Source organism: Glycine soja, chromosome 14 (genome assembly GCF_004193775.1).
Source record: "Glycine soja cultivar W05 chromosome 14, ASM419377v2, whole genome shotgun sequence".
Lineage (NCBI taxonomy): Eukaryota > Viridiplantae > Streptophyta > Magnoliopsida > Fabales > Fabaceae > Glycine > Glycine soja.
In genome coordinates, this window is record NC_041015.1 from 44550234 (window position 1) to 44571945 (window position 21712).

General features: G+C 32.3%; 2 protein-coding genes and 1 long non-coding RNA gene across 4 annotated transcripts; all 3 read right to left on the bottom strand.

Moving 5' to 3' along the window:
• Positions 1-433: 433 nt before the first annotated feature.
• Positions 434-4108, bottom strand: LOC114384240. 2 transcript variants are annotated; one of them, XR_003660630.1, is made up of 4 exons: positions 3682-4108; positions 3408-3540; positions 1775-1815; positions 434-706 (listed from the first exon to the last, which is right to left on the bottom strand). It is a non-coding gene; the product is annotated as an uncharacterized LOC114384240 (long non-coding RNA). The 2 variants fall into 2 exon arrangements; XR_003660631.1 differs by having other exon boundaries at positions 3669-4108.
• A 541-nt stretch (positions 4109-4649) lies between these two features.
• LOC114384477 (probable glucan 1,3-beta-glucosidase A) lies at positions 4650-12131 on the bottom strand. Its single transcript, XM_028344145.1, has 8 exons — positions 11914-12131; positions 11312-11434; positions 10986-11171; positions 10422-10580; positions 9346-9515; positions 7895-8050; positions 6787-7157; positions 4650-5081 (listed from the first exon to the last, which is right to left on the bottom strand). Exons 1-8 carry the CDS (start codon positions 12094-12096, stop codon positions 4906-4908), a joined length of 1524 nt encoding a protein of 507 aa, XP_028199946.1. The 5' UTR covers positions 12097-12131; the 3' UTR covers positions 4650-4905.
• A 7607-nt stretch (positions 12132-19738) lies between these two features.
• Positions 19739-20782, bottom strand: LOC114384108. The gene is made up of 4 exons (XM_028343778.1): positions 20711-20782; positions 20446-20610; positions 20056-20379; positions 19739-19915 (listed from the first exon to the last, which is right to left on the bottom strand). Exons 1-4 carry the CDS (start codon positions 20780-20782, stop codon positions 19739-19741), a joined length of 738 nt encoding a protein of 245 aa, XP_028199579.1.
• Positions 20783-21712: the final 930 nt, after the last annotated feature.

Genomic DNA, 21712 nt, shown 5'->3' on the forward strand with positions numbered 1-21712 from the left:
AAATTATCAGACATTAAAATTGATATCCAGGTACTAAAATTGATATTCAACTTAGTACATACTAAAATTGTCAAACATTAAAATACAATTATGAGTTTGATGACAAGTCATAATTTAAAAACTCTATGCATGAAACAATACAAGAAAGAACAAATATATTTAAGATGCTACTTCCGTAAATGCTAGCAACCTACAAGTTTTTTATTTTGTTTCCCCTATGGATTTCTCATGCTAATTGGTATTTCAGTCACTATGACAAGAAGTTTCCTTAATATTAATAATCAATAAAGAGTATACATTATTCATTTCAATAAAAGAACAACATAACATTGATTGGTAAAAAAGTATAGAAAGAACATACATATCAATACCAATTAAAACAAGAGTTTAATAGATATGAACAGTTAGTGTAAAAAAATTTACACTCTTAATAAGAAATCATCCTTTTGTATGACTTTTAAGGTAGATATTTTGAAAATCAAACAAACTTATATTGTACATGGCTGGCGGTTTGAAATTAAGTGACACTATGACAGTATAACAATTCTTTACACTATCAGTGTTTATTATATTTTTAAAACAAAATCCTACTTGTACACACACACATATACACACCTAAGTAAGAGAATTGCATCTCCAGAAACAAGATTCTTTTGGCTAACAAAAATACTCCAGCCAGTAGTGAGCAGATGCCACCTTGGCTGACCTGACAAAAATTACCACAAGGACTTTCTATATCAATATAAGATTATGAGGTGTCACACCAAACGAGGAAAATAGTCTTCAACAGCTCTTTTCCCTCTAAATACTACAAACAATGCTCAAAGTAATAAGAAACTTAGCAGAAAAATATAGTGGACAAGTCTAGGCAAGTCTAGACAAAATGGCAGTAGTGGAGTTGGTGTTCTAGGATTAATTGAAGGAGGCTCATCTTCATCTGGAATTCACATATTTTTAAATATTTTTAAGAGTTAAAAGACTAAATTCATTAACTTAAATATATATACTAAAATCAAATTTAACCGAAAATATGTCATGTGTTGCTTCAATTTAAATTTAGATTTAAAATTATTATTTCATGATTTGTTTTATTTATATTGTAACTAAGAACTCTATTAAAAATATATTTTAATCGAACATATAAATATTAAATACAACATATGTTTGAAATCAAATATCATATTAATACATTTAAAACAAATAAAAGGCTATATAAGTAAAAAAAATTGAGTTTATAAATCTCTTATTTAATTATATACCTTTTATATATTTTTAATTCATTGATGAGACTTTACAGAATCTAAAACTTATTGATATATGCATACGTTTTCTATGCATGCTTTTGACAGGATATTGTTTTTTATTTAGTGAGTGAATTCAGTTAGGCAGATATTATATGCTGCAAAATACAATTCAAATAAAGCTACCATCACTTGTTGAGCACCTTAACGTAACAAAAGAGAGAGAGAGATTATAGAAATTAAAACTATATAATTTGAAGTATTAAAGAAGAAAATTGAAAAAACTGAAAATGATAGAAATCATGATCACGTAGTATTAGGTAATTTTTTCTCTTTTGTTAAATAAAAAAAGAGATTCTCAATATGTTTTATATTGCTGTAAAAAGTTAGTTTTTATTTGGTTAGGTTTAAAGGAGATGAGATCTAAGTGTAACTAACTTCTCAGTGTATAGTTCTAATATAATATAAAAAAATATCTAACTAGAGATCTAAGTGTAACTAACTTATATATTTAAGGCAGAGAAAATACGTACCAAGCCAGTCTAGACAACTCATCCACATCTTGGAGAATATTCTGCAATGGAACAATGTTGCTGCAACTTTAATTTATAAGTAAATAAAAATCTTAGTCAAAGTTATCAATCGCACCATTCACTTTAGATTATCTTCATCTATAGATACCAACAAGTATTTTCATATACAGAACTTTCATACAAAAATTCTCATCCCATGCACGTTTTTTTTCTATATAAATATTTTTTATACAGAGCTGGTTGCTATATTAAGCAATATTTTTAATTAAAATAATTAGCTAGCTAGCACCTAATGCCTTCCGTAGGATATACAAATTCCAATATCGGCAAAGTGTATAATTAGCTTCTTTTTTTTTCACAGCAAATAAAGATTTCATTAATAGCTGAATTTGCTCTGTCACAAAATCCATAGACAAACCAGAGAACAGAAATACATGATATGGGTACATATCCTCACATATACCCGTTCAGTTTCTGAGAAGAAAAAAAAAGCATACAATATCACAAGCACCTTCCACCATTCAGACAAGAATTCTGTCATCTTGCCTAGTAATATTGAATTCGCATATGACTACACATTTTACTGACCAGAACAATTCCCCTGCATCATCAAAATTACCGCAACTGGTTTAGACCCAAAGATGGATCCATACACCACGTATACAGTGATACATCCTCCATTCCCTTCATCTTTGTTGTTATCCATAACCATGATCTAAATTATCCAAAACTAATCCCACATCACTTGTACCATTATTAAAATAGAATACCGATTCTATGTGTCCAAATAACTGATAGCCATATTGAAAGAGTGCTCAAAGCTACTATACTCTAAAACCAAAGAAAATTACCAATAAAGCTAAAGAAAAGATAAATAAAAACTTCACATTTTTCCATTCATATCAAAAGAATATAGAAAATACAATTTATAACCTAATTGCTGATGATGGCCATACAAGTGTCATCATCCTACCTTGGGAAATTAGAAATAAAAGTTAAATAACATAATAAATAATATCCTAATAATTAATATTTTAAATATTTTAACTCCAACACAAAAAATCTTTTAACCATTTTATTTTGGGTCTGAAGCGCATCCTATCGCATATCAACCATGATCCTTGTACCACCTTTCTTCCATTAATTTGTCCCCCTTGTTGCCAAAAATGGTGAATGCATTCCCATGGAAATGTAGCATCTCCTCCAAACCTCCACAGCAAAGTCACAATTAAACAAGTGGGTAGTAGTTTCTAAATGGTTTAGGCAGAAAACACAATTTGAATTATGTTTCTTCTAAGTAAATTATCCTTTGACGAATTTTGTTTAATGATATACTCTCCAACAAAAAGCTTTGATGGTGCCATATTGTTTGGAAAAACTTTGCTTCAGTCAAGTCTCCTTCACAGTGCAACAACTAATGTTTTCTTGACAGTATAAGTGTTATTAGAGCTGCCCCGCCATGCCCATCCATCCAATTTTCCTTTGTTTGGTTTTTTACTCTCAATATCCTCCCATAGTTGTCTCACTAATTCATGCTCCCACAAAAATGGATTCTCAAAATGAAAAAGGAAGGAAAATCTATTAAAACAAACTTTTACGGCTTGACAACAATAATTAAGAATGTGGTACCAACCATTCTGATTTAGCTTGCAGTGGATCAAGTGGTAGACGATGCCCAGCCAAATTTCGAACTGTGAAAGCCTCAATGGTACTCTGATCAAACAACCTCAGGCACTTGGAACATATATCTCTAACAGCAGGACCACCTGCAATGCACACTCGCACCCAATCAATCAAAATCCCTAATTCCTTGCCCCCGAAATTTGGTTCCACAAAAATTCCCAAATGTAGAAACACTAGTAATCATAATTATTAATTTAACATAACACAGTACCGAGAACACTAACAATTTCACCAGTGCTTCCTTCATCGTCGGAAACGGGGAGAACGTGAGCGACGCGGGTGGTGAAATTCTTGAGCTCCTCGACGACGCCGTTGAAAGCAGTCCCACTGGAAAAGACGAGCAAAGCGGGCTGAGGGTGAGGGTGAGGAGGGTTAGGGTTTGAATAACAGCGGCGATGGTGGTGCTGCTGCGCTCGTCTCTAGAAATGTCACCATTCTTTCTCTCTCTTCAAGGAGGTTCTTCAGTGCCGCGCTCGTCTCTGACTCATGCAGCTCCACCGTTGGATGCCGGAGCGAATCGATCTCCTTCTCCAGCCTCTGGATCTCGTCCTTCCTCAGCCTTGCAACGCTCATCGCCATCGAAGCTCAAAGATGAGAGGGCAGAGAGTGTTTCTTCTCTCTCCCCCGCTCTCTATGACGACAATGAAGAGTCACGATACAAGAAAAAGTAAGATATAGGGTTGTTAAAGCTAACCCAGTTATAACGTGCCACGTCAGCATAAAAATTGAAAAACGTATGTCTTCAAAGACGGTTTTTTAAAACCGCTTTCATAAAGTATTTTTTTAAGCCGGTTTTAAGGTACCCGTCTTTAAAAAGATATTATTATTTACAAAAATGCCACCGCTTTATTTATTACAGCGATTTTCGTATAACCGACGTAAATACTGTGTCGTAGAAGATCTCTTTTTTAGTAGTATATATATATATATATATATATATATATATATATATATATATATATATATATATATATATATATATATATATATATTTAAAGATAGGATTAGAACTATCTATCACGCATAAATTCCACGTGTCACTATAAGAGCTTTCATGAATTTATAATAAAAAATGATTTTTGCATTAACCACCATAATAAATTAATCGCTTTACAGAAATACAGAAATGTAAATTATATAGCATTACTGCATAATTAATAACCCAAATTAAGTCGAGTGAACGAGTTTAAACAGTGTTATGCGTGTAATAACATTATTTTATGTTATGTTAAAAACAGAGAAGAGACTTTCATTATTTTGAACCGTTTTCACTAATGAAAGGGTCTACAACTTTGATATTTCTGCCTTTCCGGAAGTGAAGAACGTTAAAGATCTATACGTAGACATTAATTATGATATCAATATCATAATTGATATTGAGAAATATTAAAAGGGCATAATATGATAGGAATAGAGGGTGCACACGGCAAGAGGAATTTTTTTAAAACTTAAATGTAGCCATTCTTGATCATCCATTCCAAACTCCAATGATTATTGACGTTCTTGAGTGTCCAATAACACCACCCAAATGTTGCTCGCCCAAAAACATCTAATTCAGCCTTGACAAATCTTTGATAATCCTTTTTGGTAGCCCCTTCAACCTTCCACTCAGCAGTCCATTCACCTTGAAATAGAAATAATATCCACCCAATTTAATTTGAAACTTATTTAAATAGATAGCATCCATTAAGAGTTACAGCTTACAAATTAGTCTTTTCCTGGTGTAAAAGGACACATAATTCGGTACCTTCTCTAGTTACATCCACATAAAATTAAGAGAATCTGACTTTCGCAAATTTTCATAGATAGAAATAAATACATCATTTATGTATATTTAAATTTATGCTATAAATTACATAATCATTCGTCATGTAATTGATGACAAATTATGCATTCGAGTACCTTAAATGAACTATTAAAATGAATGTTATAAGTTTTTTTTAAAACAATGGAATTATTTCAATAAGCTTATCCACAAACATTTCTAGAAGAAAAAATAAAATAATTTTGTTCATAAATTGAAATAAACATGGGCATAAATTAAAAATTATCTTTTAAAAAGATTATATAAAAAAGTTTCTACAAATCAGCTTATATGCATATATAAGGGATACTCTAATCCAACTAAAGAATTCTCATGATTAGGACTTATCATAGGGATAAATAGAGACAAAATGCACTACAAAATCAATGCATCAATTAGAAAGAAACAAAATAAGCACTACCTTTCAACCTTAAAATTTATGGGCTTGTTTAGGATGTTTGCGAGTTTTTTATTTTTGGTTTTCAAACATAATTTTCAAAACAAAAATGTGTTTGACAAAAATGGACTTAAAATGATTTTTAAATCATTTTCAAAACCAAGAAAAAATTGTCAATTTGGTTTTTAGTTTAAGAAAACACAAACATTTCTCACATTTAACAATGACGCTTTTTGTTGTTACCACTACTACTATCATCTCTGTCATCATCATCACCACTATACCACCACCATCATTATCATTGTCACCATCATATCTGATTGCCACCATTACCATCACTAACCGCTACTACCACCACTATCGCCACTGATATTATCATCACCACCGGCATTGCTACCACCACAACTATCAATGTCATTGTCACCATTACCACCAACATCATCGTCGAAACAACCACTACCACTTGGTGACACCACTAACACCGTTATCATCACCACCATTGTTACCATTGACATCATAATCACCACAGGCATTGCTATCACTACCATCATCATCACCACAACATTGCTATCACCACCACCACCAACAATATCACCTTCGTCATCGCTACCACAACCACCTAACCATCGTTACTACACCACAATTGACATAGACACCATTGACATTTTTACCTCCATCGCCATTGTTGTCACCACCACTAATGTCACCTTTGCCATTACCACCACCACCACCAATGTTACCATCACTATTACCACTGTCATCTACCACTATCGTCACTATCACCACGATCAGTCGATCACCACGAGTATTTTTACTGTCACTATTCTACTAACATCACATACATTATCATTGTCGTCACCATCACACAAAAGTGCTCTTAAACAAATTGTAATACGATATGAAATTTTTAAGATGAGTTTATTTTGAAACTAATCATGTTTTAAAAATTGATGTTAAAATTTTTTGAAACAAAAACTAAAAACTTATTGTTATTTTTAAAAAATTTAAAACTCAAAAATAAAAATCATCTAAAATAGGATTTAAGTAATTATAACAAATGATTATTACAATTACTTGTGTGAAAGGTGTTTATGTAAGGGAAAATGGAAAGTGTAGATGATTACTTACCCACGAAAGTGAGAGGACCATCTACGGTTGTAATATTATCCAACTGTGATGAACGGACTTTGTAGATGAAATCAATGTTCTCTTGCGCATTCATGTCTTCAAATATATCATAATAGAGATTGTAGTAGTGGACATCAATCACACATCGCCTAAGGCCTGTGGCAAGAGGGAAGAGTTCCTTGGTGTTTGGGATTTCTAGTTGACTTGAGAGATCCAACCTATTTGATAACACCACATAAGCTGTGGAAGAGTGCCTGCGCACTGCATTGTAAGCATCATTGTAGTACTTGGTCAAGCTCTCTAGAGTCACGTTAGGAAACAAAGGCTCGTTTAAGAGCTCAACTGCGTAAAGGCTCGGGTTTTTTGCATACCTTCAAGGTTTAGAAACATGGCACTAGTTATATATCTCATATATATATAATATGCTAATGATAAGAGAAAGATAAAATTGAAAAAAATATACCTTTTATAAGTGATGTGATTTGACATATAGAGATAGAGAGATAGAGAGAAATAAACAGTATTTGTTAAGTGTATAAAAAACATGAGTATCCATGTATCATCACTCATAAAATTAGTTTAATTTAATCTTAGTTCTAATTTAAATTTATTTTTCTAGTTTTCAAAGATTTTAATTTTTTTTTTAAATGGTTGTTCTCGTCACATAACTAGCCAGAAATTTATCTAGTTATATCAAGTCAATGTGCATTTTTTAAGATAACATAAGGTTTAATATGTTTACAATTTTTTAGACAGTCAAATAATTGAAAATCAACTTCAATAATTTGTATAAATTTTAAGATAGTTATTATTAAATTTAATAAATTAATTTTACATATAGTGAATTATGGTTGGAATGATAATATAAAAACATTTTTTTGGTCAAGACCATAAATATTTTTTATTAGAGGTAATTCTGATTAAGTTGAATATGAAAATTGTATGTGATAAAAAAACATATTTAGTATTCAAACTATTTGATGCAGTAACATATTTAGTATTCAAACTAAAGACCTCTACTTAAGTTGAGACAACCATCTATGCGTTTATGGTAAGTGCATATACTTTTTTTTTTTAATGTTAATCTTAGTAAATTATGTATAAGAACCTGGCAGTTAGGAAGTCTATAACGTAAACTGTTTGCTTGATGTTTTCATATGTTTTTCCCCACTCTAGAGAACCATCTCTTGTAGAGCTGCTGTCAAAGCCATTTTGTGAGCCGGGTGCAGCATGAAGATCGATAATGATTTTCAATCCATGTTTCCTGTAAGAAGATAAGTATAAACCAAACTTTGTTATTTTTGTGTTATATCAACCTCATCAATAGTCAAACCATTAAATTTTCATGAGCAAATTACGTTAATACTCCCAGAAATTTTTATGAATTACGCACAATATATATAGAGAAAGATGTATTACACATAAAATTAATTTAGTTAGTTATTAGAAGTTATTTGTGTAAATTAGTTGGTTACTCAAGTTATAGTTATTAGAAGTTGTTTGAGTAAGTTAGTGTTGGTTACTCTAGTTAGTTATTTTCCATCTTTGTATAAATACATCAATTTTGTAATACTTTAATTTTTTTTTTCTCTCATGGCCATGGATGTCATTGATGATTAAGTTCTTATATAACTGGATAGGTCATCCCCTTATGAATCGTTTTTTCAGGGGACCTTTCGGATGCCTGGTTGGTTCTTTTTTTTTCTCTCTCTCATGGTCATGGATGTCATTAATGATTAAGTTCTTATATAACTGGATAGGTCATCCCCTTATGAATCATTTTTTAAGGGGACTTTTCGGATGTCTGGTTGGTTCTTTTTTTTTTTTCTCTCATGGCCATGGCTGCCATTGATGATTCTAACCCTTCATTCTTCATTTTTCTAACAATTTTGGCATTGCCTAAGTTTCTCATCCTTTCATCGTGTTCTCGGCAAAGGCTTAATTGCTGATGTGGTGTTGTGGATGAATTGGCGTGGAGCGGTTGCGGTGCTCGTTTATGCCACCGCATTGTGGTACTTCTTCGAGCGTGTCAGTTACAATTTCTTGTCCTTCGTCACCAAAGTTTTTACCAACAAGCTTTGATGCTTGCTTTGGCCTCTTGGAAGCAATCGAAGTTGGTCGAAGATTTCTCGAAGTTTTTGTTTTGACCAAAATATTTTCGACATGTTTCGCTATATTTCATGTTTTCATATTTTTTTTCTTTTCTCTTTCTTCTTTAATGTTGATATATTGTATTCTCCAAGCTAGAAGTGTTTTCAACACATTCCAACTTGCGGGGGGTATTAGATATAAAATTAATTTAGTTAGTTATTAGAAGTTATTTGTGTAAATTAGTTGGTTACTCAAGTTATAGTTACTAGAAGTTATTTGAGTAAGTTAGTGTTGGTTACTCTAGTTAGTTATTTTCCATCTTTGTATAAATACATCAATTTTGTAATACTTTAATGAATGAATGAATTGAATGAATCCTAAAACTACTTTTCATCTATCTCTCATTTCTTTCTTTCCTAATAAGATGTTATATAGAAAATGTGTTGTAATATTAATATATGTACTTACTGTGCCCACTTGAAGGCATTGTCTAATGCGTGCAAGGAACCCCCGACATAAGGTGGGGGTGGATATGGATCACTTGCTATCCACCAGCCAACGGGAATTCTAGCAGCATCTAATCCATGACTCTTCATGAACTTGAAATCATCTTCAACAATAAAAGTGTTCCAATGTTCCTGAAAGAAAATAAATGCTTAATTAGATCACCATCAGCATTCACATTACAATATTTTTGTCAGCATCAGATTTGAAGACATGATCATAATTTTAAATAAATAAATAATTGAAAATGGGCACCAAGAAAATCAAGTCCCTATCTCCAATTTCTCTACACTCTCTTAATTAGTTTATACATAAACGGGTAAGTTCTATGCTTACCGAATCAATCGGTGTGTCAAATGAGGACTTCGTTAGAATGTTTACAGCTAAATCAACTTATTCTTTTGTATAGTCTCAGCAACTATATATCTAGGAGTTTTAACACTGCTCATTCTATTATCTTTAAGAACTAAATTTTAGAAGAGTTCAATTCCACTCAAAGTGTGTTGTTATATATCTTACCGAGTCATTATAAATACATTCTTAATTCGAATTAACTTGTGCAGAAGATGGGTATCAATTGTTTCACGTGCAAAGCACATCTTGTTTGTACTAATTCTTATTTTAGGAAAATAAGAATAACTTATTTCTTTGACAATATTTCAGATCTAATGCCGAGTCATGCATAATTTATGTTCACAATTTAGCTTTCTTTTGGGAGCAGTTGTGTCTAGTTCAACATTTTATTTCCCACGTACGTTGTGGTCCATTACTCAACTTGGATTGTACATACGTAACCAAATTGTGTTTGAGAGTGTTTTCATTAACTTGATTAATGGTATTTAAAAATGTTAGATCATGGGTATGATACACGGTCAAAATGAGTAGTATTCAATGCACTTTTAAATTGGTATATTGACCCTTGTCTTTTTTATCTTTTAATTAAATTGGCCTTGTAAGACTGATGTAATGGATTAAAATACCTTTGTACTTTATTTATAACAAAATTTTGCTTCTAAAAAAAGTATTCCAATTAATCTTACCTTCATAATTTCCGGAGCTTTATTTGGCCCATAGCCATTTGTCAATTGGAATTCCCCTTGTAAGGTTGCAACGATTGTCATCTCAAAGATGGTTGGGTCATCATCTCCCCATCCGTTAGCATTGGAAACATCAGCAATCACCAGCTCCTCTGTCTTTGCCTTCAAGTCCATACCATGAAATATTATGATACTAACAGTATATAAATATGCATACTAAATTGTTACTACTGTATATTTCATAGACATGTACAGATAGAGGTGAAAATCACATTAAGTTATATTTTGTTTAGTTCGTAAATCATATGATTGAACTTCGATTGATATTAAAAAATTTACAATAATACATTACTCAAATAATTGAGTTAGATTTCCTTAGTTCACATTAAGTTATATATTGCTAGAGTTGTTCGATTAAATAACTCTTCAATTAAAAGTTTATTTTTTGGAATAGATTAAGTCTACAAATTTTCGTTATAAGGCAGAAGAAGCATCTTAATTTCGTGTTCTTCTTTCACTGAAACAATAAAAACAAGGAGAAAAGATAACAAAAACATATAGGATCACCTGCATAAAGTGCCCATTGGGTGCTTTGATTCGAACACGACTTGAACTGTCACTTTCTTTTACTATTCGAAACGTGTCAGAATGGATGGGAGTATCGGAAACAGCAACAACGTTAATCCCATCTAACCCCACAAACTGTTTGTTGAACACCCTGAGTCTGAAAGTATCTTCGTTTATCCTCCACAACTATACACAAATGACAAAACATAAATAATCAAATATTCACACCTTGCATCACTCATTTTATATGCAATATTGTTGTTATTGAATTAATGAATGTATATATAGTATATAGTACATGTAGTATCATCATTTTGGTCACTCACTGTAATTGTTTCCCAAGCCGTTGAAGCACCTGTGCCGTTCGCAAGTAGGACATTTCCCCCTCCAGACTTGGCACATAGATATTTCCCTGTTGACACAGACTTGAACCGAAGACTAGTTCCATCCTACAAAAATTTAGAAGAAGAATTTAGCTTGACAATTAATAAAGAGGTATATGTATATATGAAAAATATGAGAATTCAATTATTAAATTAAAATTAATAAAAATACTAAATTAAAATACTTAAGAATTTATTAAAATCTCATGTGTTCATTAAATTTTAAAAAAATTTAACAAATAAAATTCAAATTTAAAAAAAATCTAATTATCATGTTTTAAAATATCTTAATTATTATATCACTTTTTTCTTTAATATTGTTGTTTGACCATCACTATTATAATTGTCAATGCTGTCATAATTTTGGTTTCACCATATGTGTGTTTGGCATAAGGACAAGTAGTTTAGATAGATAATACAAGATCCTAATTTCTAACTTTGTACCACTGTTTGTACACCACATATTAAATATATATATAAATTATAAGATTAACATGCATAATGATAATTATATTGTAGTGCAGCCATTTATATGATTTACTAACCAATAAGTCTTTGTTTGGAATGCCATCGAAGAGAGAAGGTTTGATCCAACCTTCAGTAACCAACCAACCACCCAAGCTAACTGCTCTCACTCGAAAAAAGGGATTTGGTCTTTCATGATCTCTTCTTGACAAGCTGGTCACATGTTCCAGTTCCATCTTTTTCTCATCCTCTTCACTTGCCATCTTAGAAATGAGGACAAGCAGTTATATAGGGATGAGAAAACAGTAGGTTTCCTTTTTCTTTTTTTTTCCTCTCATGTACAAGTCTTAATAACGTGGAAGTTAGCAACCTCCACATTTCTTCAGTCAAAAATGTAAAGTATACCCTGTGCCAAACCTGAGGCTTGGAAGCAAGGGCGTTTGCCCTGGGCCCATTATTGGCAGGGCCCCCAAAAACCACTCAGATGTGTAATTTTTCAGCAAAAAAAAAAAAAAGTGATTCTACCTTTTTATGTTAGCTTTTCTTTTACTGCAAAAAAAAAAAAAAATCATACCTTTTTATATCATCAGCTTTTCTTCTCCTATTCAATCTTTAATTTACTAACCACAAATTGCAAATGTTTCAACTGATTAAACATTTTGTTTCCCCCAAAACATTAGAGGAACTTCCCATTTTCTAAATTTGTGGCAACCAATACAATTTCTTTTGATATAAATGACATGAAAATTGGAAGAAATTATTGATTAGTCATATACTGGTATAAGGCAATGAGACTTTCTTTCTACATTGCACTTTGAAACTTCCGTTTACTACACTGTGAGTCTACTATCCAGGAGACCATCAATCCAACCTTTCCGCAATTGTGATTTGTGACAGAGGAGCGGAGAGGGAGAGACACAAAGTGACTGGAACGGAACTCAAATAAGGCCTGTTGCCCTTCCGGTATGTGCATCACTTTCACTTCTGAATTTGTAATTTATTTTGTTTTAAAAAATCAATAATGTTTATAAAAAAAATTATTTATAGGATTACTGGATTAGGAATTTAGGATAAATATTAAGTTAAGTCTAATATAAGTTACGTTGTAATTGCAAACATGCCTTCTCAGCTTCATCAATCATAGCTATTAGATATTAGACTTTTTTTTTTGCATAAGTTAATTCATTAGTTAAAATGAAAGGCAAAAAAAAGTAGCATTAAATAAGAAGGGTATTTACAAAATTAAGGGTGAAATGAATTCAGTTTTTCTGTAAAAGTGTAAATTATTTTTTTACACAAGTTTTTTCTGTAAATTATTGATGCTTAGCTTATTGAATATTTATTTATATTTATAGTTAAATTTAATTATTTAAATGAGTCAAATTCATATTTTATTGGAATGGTTATTAGATTACTTTACTTTTTAGCATAAAATTATTTATTGAATGTTAAATTATTAAACTATTTTTCACTTAAAAAATTGATAGAAGAAAAAAATAAATAAATTTTAAATAAGTAAATTCAGGTTTTAATCAAATTAAACTCAAACTTTAACTCATTTAAAATATATTAGTCAAACTTCAAAAAAATTTAGGTAATCGGTGGCGCGACAATTTCAGAGAAAAAATTTTGCCGATGATAAAAATAACACAAGAGTTTATTGAAGAAAAAAAAAAAAAATATATATATATATATATATATATATAAATTTTAAAATGGAAAATGCTAAAAGTTAAGAAAAGATTTTTCGTCAGAACACACCAACTGTGTATTCTGTGAAATTCCATTTTTTTATTTTCTTAATTATTTAATTAATTTTTTTTATAAAAAAAGCCCAGCTGTTGAATGTTACTTTTGTGTGATTTGTGCAAATAGATGTTCATGCTAAATAGCAACACTCATTTAAAATACTGATATATATAAGAAGTCTTTATTTTATTTTATTTTTTCACTCAGGACCTACCGAATATCAAGACCGGCCCTGAGTGTACCACATTTTAGGTAGTAGTTAGTGTGGAGAGAGAGAGAGATGATACATATATTGAACAAGAGTGATATAGTTAGGAGGGAAATGGTGCAGAAATTTGTTACAGAGTTGAATATAAGGTTGAGGATTCGCCAATATATAGTCCCTTACCACCTCTCCAAATCAAATGATAAAAAAAAAATGCAAGTACTATATGTTTATCAAGATGCTTCATCTTAAATTATATATTGAAGCACCTCAAACATTTAATATGAAAGTTTATTATTTAAGGGGGGAAAACAGTAATATAATGACAAATTGAATTGTTAAAAAGGTTAACTCATCAAGTAAAGGTAGTTTTAATTTTTCAGTATATTATTTAAGTTCACTTTTTTATGTATTTTAATATAATATTAACAATTATTGTTTTCTTTTATAACCAACATATCTTGTCTTTCCATTTTAAACAATCTCTAATATTGTTGCTTATGATGGTTGTTGCTTCAAGTTAAGCAACATTATTTAATATAATTTATCATTGGAGGGAATGAAATGATATTGTTCATATAAGCACAATTGTATAAGCGACATTGCTTAACCAATTTTAAACAACAAAAAATATATTTTCATGTCCATTTAAGTAACTCATTTAATGTTAACCATTAAAAGAAATTTTTTTAAAAAGTAAGTTTAAAGTGGAGTGTAAAACCGACCAAAAACTCTTAAACAACTTAATAGACAATTATAAATTGTAGATATTCTAAAATCATTTCACAATTAATAATCATAATTGATGACAAGTTGTGTACTTGACTACTTTTTAAATTAGGTTGTTGCTATGTCAAAGAAGCTGTGTGCCTTGACTGTTAGGTTTTGGGTTTGAGGTAATGTACGAAAGGATGAGAATGGAAATATGGAATGTGAGCATTAAATGAAATCTAACTCAACAAATGTATTGATCAACAACTAATAAAAATAGTGAGTAGAGTATCATCTTATGTAGATATGGTTAGGCGCCACGTCCTAATTATTAGCTTAATTAAGATAATCGAAGATCAAATTGTCACGGTTAGTGGTTAGTTGTGAATTAAAACCTAACTAAAAAGGACTTTAGACATCACTAAAATGACTTAAAAGACTCAAGGAAACAAAGATCCAAAGGTAGAAAAGAGTAAAGTATGATTCTTTATCATTAACTCCTACTCTCACTTTCTTGAAATCTTAGCAATTAGTCCTATGTTTATCAAATAAGAACTCTAGAGATGGCAAAATAACTTACTTGGCCTAATGCGTAGGGCAGGTTTATATTGAGCTGGACAAAACAAAAAAAACTAGATTTAATTTGGGTCTCATTATTAAAAATTCAACTTTTAGGCTTTTAGAGAACTTTTATGGGTGTTGCTAGGTGCACCCAACACATCTTTAAAATGCCAATAATGTCCCTCACTGTTTTTCTATAAATTGGCACCCATTCTATGTTTTTATTGTGTTGAAAGCTTGGTTCTTTTCATTGTGGTCCGGTTTCTCTCGTTGGTGGTCGTTTTTGCAAGTGTTGAGAGAGGTATCGATTCGGTGGAGGTGAAAGTCTTACCGGTAGTGGTTTTATTTGGGCGGAGGTACACATTTTCCGGTTTTCTTTTAGTAACTGGTATTCTAGTAGATCTGGTATTATTAACATACGGATAAAGTAAATCCATAAGTTGTATACGGATGAAGTATATCCATAAGTAAGAATTACAACATACGGATGTAGTTCATCCATAAGAATCATACGAATGTAGTTCATCCATATGATTTATACGAATGTATTTCATTCATATGTTGTATTTTGAAACATACGGATGAAGTTCATCAATATAAAGCTTACGAATGTAGTACATCCGTTTATACGCATGAACTTCATCCGTATAAAGCATACGGATGTACTACATCCGTATGCTTTATACGAATGTACTTCATCCGTAAGCTTTGTTTTTTTTAGATTATTTTTTAATTTGTGAATAATTTAGATTTAATAACATTATTAATATGTTATTTTTTTATTACATATTTTTGAAATTGTGGATAATTTATTTATTACAAATTATTTATAGTGTAAGTAAAATATTAAATTATTTAGGTACAATAATTGTATTTATTTGAAGTAGTAAAATGTTAAATTAGTTGTTAGTTATAGTTTTTTATATTTTTTTGTTAATTAGGAATTATTAAGTTATTACATGTTAAATATAGTATAAGTAAAAAATGATATTATTAAGGTGCAAAATTTGTATTTATTTGAAGTATTTTTATGTTAAATAAGATGTTTCGTAAATTTTTTTATTATTGTGTTTTTGTAGTCCCTATCATGTAATTTTTTTGTAGAAATTATAAATTATTTAGTTATTACAAATTAAATATAGTATAAGTAGAAAGTGAAAAATTAGGTGCAAAATTTTTATTTAGTTTAAGTAAATTATTTAGTTCTAAATTTTGAATGTAGTTGTATTAGTTGGTAATATGTATGTAGTTAATATATTTTGATGATATTTATCAAATTTTGATGTTAAGGACTAAATAAAAAGTACTACGAGGGACTAATTTTAGTTTTGCTAATATGGTGTGAACAAAAAAATTATGTAGACTTGTGTATGATGTATAATTTTTTAATTTGTTGTTAAGATGGACTAAGATGAATTGACGTATGACAATACAATGTCTCAAGAAGTTGATATGGATTATGAAAATGAATAAGAATGTGGTGTGAATGAATCACATGTTGATTGTTCGGATGCTTTTAATACTTCTCAGGTAATAATGTTCATTATTTTGAGTCATTTGATTGAATGTATGTTTTGTATAAAAAAATAAATTGTCTGGGTTGCGTTGTAGGTCTTTGGTACCCGAGATGATGTTTTGCAGTGGGCTCGATCGGTTGCCCATGAAAACAGATTTGTTGCAGTCATTATGAGGTTTGACACACATATTGGTACTAGAGGAAGAAATTCATTTGTGTTAATTGGTTGTGAAAGGAGTGGTCAGTATAAGTGTAGGAAGAAAGAATTTGTTAGAAGAGAAACTGAGAGTAGGAAATGTGGTTGTCCCTTCAAGCTTCGTGGGAAACCAATGATTGGAGGGCAAGGTTGGATGGTGAAGTTGATCTGTGGGATTCATAATCATGAATTGGTCAAGTCATTAGTTGGACATTTATACGCTGGGCAATTGACTAAGGATGAGAAGACAATTATTACTGATATGACAAAGTCGATGGTGAAACCAAGAAACATCCTGCTAACATTGAAGGAGCACAATGCCAATAGTTGCACAACTATCAAACAAATATACAATGCAAGAAGTGTATATCGTCCTTCCATTAAAGGAAGTGATACTGAAATGCAACATCTAATGAAGCTTCTTGAACGTGATCAATATATTCATTAGCATAGATTAAAGGATGAATTTGTGGTACGTGATCTATTTTGGTGTCACCCTGATGTAGTGAAGTTATGCAATGCATGTCATTTGGTGTTTTTGATAGACAGTACCTACAAAACAAACAAGTACAAACTCCCACTACTTGACTTTGTTGGGGTGACACCAACGAGGATGACATTCTCTGCTAGGTTTGTATATCTGGAGGGTGAACGTGTTAATAATGTTGTATGGGCTTTGGAACGGTTTCGAGATCTATTTTTAAGACGTGATTGTCTCCTTATAGTTATTGTGACTGACAGAGACTTAGCATTGATGAATGAAGTGAAAATTATGTTCCCCGAGTGTACAAACTTGTTGTACAGGTTTCACATCGACAAGAATGTCAAGGCCAAATGCAAATCCCTAATTGGTAAAAAAAATGCTTGGGAGTATGTCATGGATGCCTGGGGTAGCCTGGTTGATTGTCCTTATAACAGCAGTTTCATGAGTGCCTTCAGAAGTTTCAAATGGCTTGCTCACCTTGGCCAATGTTCGTTGACTATGTTAAGGAAACATGGAGAATCCCACACAAGGAAAAGTATGTTACATCCTGGACGAATAAGGTGATGTACTTAGGCAACACAACAACAAACAGGTATTAAAATGTTCAAGTTTTTCTAGTAAGGTTTATGAATTCATGGAATTTAATTATTGTATCTATTTATTGTTTTTTGTGTGTTTCACATGTAGGGTTGAATCTGTTCATTGGGCATTAAAAAGAGTATTACATAATAGTCTTGGAGACTTGTGTAGTGTTTAGGATGCCATGAACAACATGATTATGCTACAGCACACTCAAATTAAAGCATCCTTTGAAACAAGTACACATGTGGTTGGACATGTATTTAAAAAAACCTTATAAAAGAGGCTTCTTGAAATGGTTTCAAGGTACGCTTTAAATGAGATTGCTGCTGAGTTTGAGCGTGTACATTATGCTGGCAACAATCCTTTTTCTTGTGGTTGTGTCATGAGAACCATGCACGGTCTTCCTTGTGCATGTAAGCTATCTAGGTATGCTGTTGGCAGCATCCCTCTAGATTCAATCCATATGTTTGGGAGGAAACTTATTTTTTCCGACCAAGGGTTATGTGAGGCCGAAGTCACCATCAAGGAAGAGATTGAGACCATATCTAAAAGATTTGAGGAACTTGATGTTTGTGGTAAAGTACTCAAGAGTAAACTTCGAGAAATTGCATATCCTGATCAAAACTCTATGTGTCCTCCTCCATCAAAGGTCAACACTAAAGGTGCACCAAACAAACCGATGAACAGAAACCAAAGATCAACAAAGCATGACTTTGTTGATGTTTTCCATTCTGTTCAAAATAGCAACTCTTCAGTGAAGCGTAATGCATCATCTTCGGACCAGCCGAAGCCAACAAGGATCATCCCGATGTTGGATCAATTTGAACCATTTATACAGGGTTTCATTGACAACATTGTGGATGTGAAAGCGGACGGTAATTGTGGATATCGGTCCATTGTCGCTGTATTAGGTATGGGCGAAGATTCTTGGTCATTGGTGTGCAACCAATTGGTTAAAGAACTTGGCAAATGGTCAGATGACTATATCAACCTCTTCGGTGGCACAGATAGATTTGACGAATTAAGGCGATCCCTACTTGTTGATGGGTTTTCCAAGGTATGTTGTTTTGGTTTTTTTTTTTAAGAACAAACTTTAAATAACTTTGATTTGTATATTTGTTTGATTCAGGTTAGTATGGATAAGTGCATGGATATAACGAAGATGGGATATGTCATTGCATCAAGGTATAATGTAATCCTTGTATTGTTGTCCCGACAACAAAGCATGACATTTTTTCCTCTTAAAAGTCAACCACCACCAGATTCTTCTGTGCACCACATTATATGTGTCGGTCACGTGTTTGGAAATCATTTTGTTTTGGTACATTGAAGATAGTGAGTCTAATTTTTAGCTTAACAAATCAACTTAAAGGGTAACGACTAGTTTAACTTAACAAATCAATGTGTCCGTGAATTAAAGAAAGGTTACATAAAGAATGTACTTGTAAATAAAATTAAATCACTTAAATTTATAATGTACTTATGCATCAGTAACATTTTGTAGCCATTCAATTATGAAGGGATAAAGAAGTTAAAATTGTGTTAAGTAGAAAAATTTAGGTTAAGTAGAAAAATTTTAGGTTAACTAATCAACTTAAATTGAACTAACAAATGCGTAAGAAGTGGATCAACTTGATCCAATCAGATTAGATGGGCTGAATCAAGTAATCCATTTCACAATTTTAATTTTTTTGTCATAAGTCATAGATTAATTCAGTTTGCGGTGCACAATGAGAATAAACATAAAAATGTGAACGATCATGTGAACACAAAAATTTCGGATAATAGAAGACACATATAACTACAAAAACCTTCAATAAAAGTTATACGCAAAATAATGTAACAAATACAAAAGGTTAGGAAAAACAAAAATGTTGTCAAATACAAGATATAAACATAATCTATGAATGATCTGTGCGCCATCTTCGTCGTTCCCTAACATAAACATTTCCATCTGAGGTGACACCCCTAGCGATCCTGAGGCAGTCTTCCATGATGTTATGTAACTCTGTGCCTGCAGTGACCATCCTTAGGTTAAGCACACGCTTCAACCTTTTTGCGATCGCTTCGTAAGCATCCTATCACATTTAAAAAACACATTTATTACAACATTTAAAATAAATAGCATTTTATAAAACATTAAAGCAACTAATCTTACCACTGGATGTCTGGGTGGATCAGCTGCGTGTGATGGTCCAGCTTATGGTGCCACTGGGACCTCCGGGATATTTGGTTCCACGTATGCCTCATGTTGTGGGATAGGTGGATGTCTGGGCTGATCAACTGCCTGTGTAGGTGTGATAAACGGATGAGATATCCCAAAGAACCAGGCCATGTAATCTGTTGAACACTGCCCAAGCACAAGACAAACTTGTCCCGCAGCTGCTAGATGGTCCAAGTAATGCATCCACCTGTCGTCGATATCCTCATATGACAAGGTGACACTAATAGGCGGTGGAAGGATGGTCTGAACGTAGCCAAACTGTTGCACCACCCTCTCTGGTCGAAGTGTGACCACAATGGGACCCCATCTAAGTTCACCCTAAAAGCATGAAATGAGGTCAAACGCCCTAACTCCTCAGTGGTCAACATAAGGCATCCAGCATACGTCAGGAATCGTCAGTGCATCTATACGTGTCCAGTACAGAGAAGCTTTTAATCCCTTCATATAAGCCTTCATAGTAAGCCACCGGCAGACACGTGGTGACGTCTCATCATACCCATCATCAGTCACACTCGCATGAACATTAGGAAAGTGCTCATATATCCAACACTACAAACATGACATGAACATAAAATAAATGTCAAATAAACATATTAAAAACATATTTACATCATAATCCAATCTAACATATTACAAACACAAAATTTACCTGTAATAAAGTAATATAACCAACAAGTTGTTGGCCAGTGCTCTGAGAAGCATCATTTAACTGATCATACATATGCACCAGGGCGGCAGCTCCCCATGCATAGCTCCCACTCTAAGCCAAGTCTCGAAAAGCGTCCAAATGAACTACATGAGCATGTGTTGCACTCTTGTTAGCAAAAAGAGTGCAACCAACCAAGTGTAGGAGATACACATGAGCTACAACAATCCAATGTCGGGCCTCGCATCTCGTCTGATAGATATCCCGTAGCCACGACAGGCATACATATGCCCCATGACACATCAACTTTAAACTGAGCTTGAAAGTGTTGCTTTGACAAATGGGTCACTGTCAAAATATCTTCTTCACATTCAAACACTTGATAATTCTCTGGATCCTATTAGTGTTTCCATTACTCTTTAAGAGCATCTCGATGTTATCCTCGAAGGACTTCCTAAGGAGTATGAGTCTATAATGTCTCTGATCTGCAACAAGTTTGAACCTCTCACTATTGATGAGGTTGAAACTTTGCTACTAAGACATGAAGCTAGTCTTGACAAGTTCCACAAGAAGAAATCTTTGGTTTCTGTTAATCTAACTGAAGGTGTTTCATTATCCAATTCTCCTATTGTCCAAACAGTTCAAATCCTTAATTCTCTTCCAAATTTTCCTAATTCTTCGAATAGCAATTTGAACAATAGGTCTATTGATGCACATCTTACTTGTGAAAATAACAACAATTACAGTATAACAATAGTGGAAATCGATTTTTTAACTTTGGTCGTGGTGGTGGTCTTGGCTTCCATTGTGGTGGTGTTGGTGGTCGTAATGGAGGTCGCAACAATTGTGGTAGAAGAGATGGCCATGGCCATGGTAGGTACTCCAATGTGCAATGCCAAAATTTGACACAAATTTGGCCATGAAGCTTCATTTTTCTATCATCATTATGAAGAATATTATGTCCCTATACAGCCATGGGTTCCCTCAACTATCACTACTACCCCT

Bases quoted from the DNA above. Each gene is read 5' to 3' on its own strand.
- LOC114384477 (XM_028344145.1), bottom strand. From the start codon at position 12,096: ATGGCAAGTGAAGAGGATGAGAAAAAGATGGAACTGGAACATGTGACC. The intron at 10,581-10,985 runs GTGATCCTATAT...ATGGACTTGAAG, and splicing joins CCAATGGGCACTTTATGCAG to GCAAAGACAGAGGAGCTGGT. The intron at 7,158-7,894 runs GTTCTTATACAT...TAAACCTTGAAG, and splicing joins ATAGACTTCCTAACTGCCAG to GTATGCAAAAAACCCGAGCC.
- LOC114384108 (XM_028343778.1), bottom strand. From the start codon at position 20,782: ATGTATGATCAGTTAAATGATGCTTCTCAGAGCACTGGCCAACAACTT. The intron at 20,380-20,445 runs GTATGCTGGATG...TCATGCTTTTAG, and splicing joins ATGCACTGACGATTCCTGAC to GGTGAACTTAGATGGGGTCC. The intron at 19,916-20,055 runs GTCCCAGTGGCA...TAAATGTGATAG, and splicing joins TGGAACCAAATATCCCGGAG to GATGCTTACGAAGCGATCGC.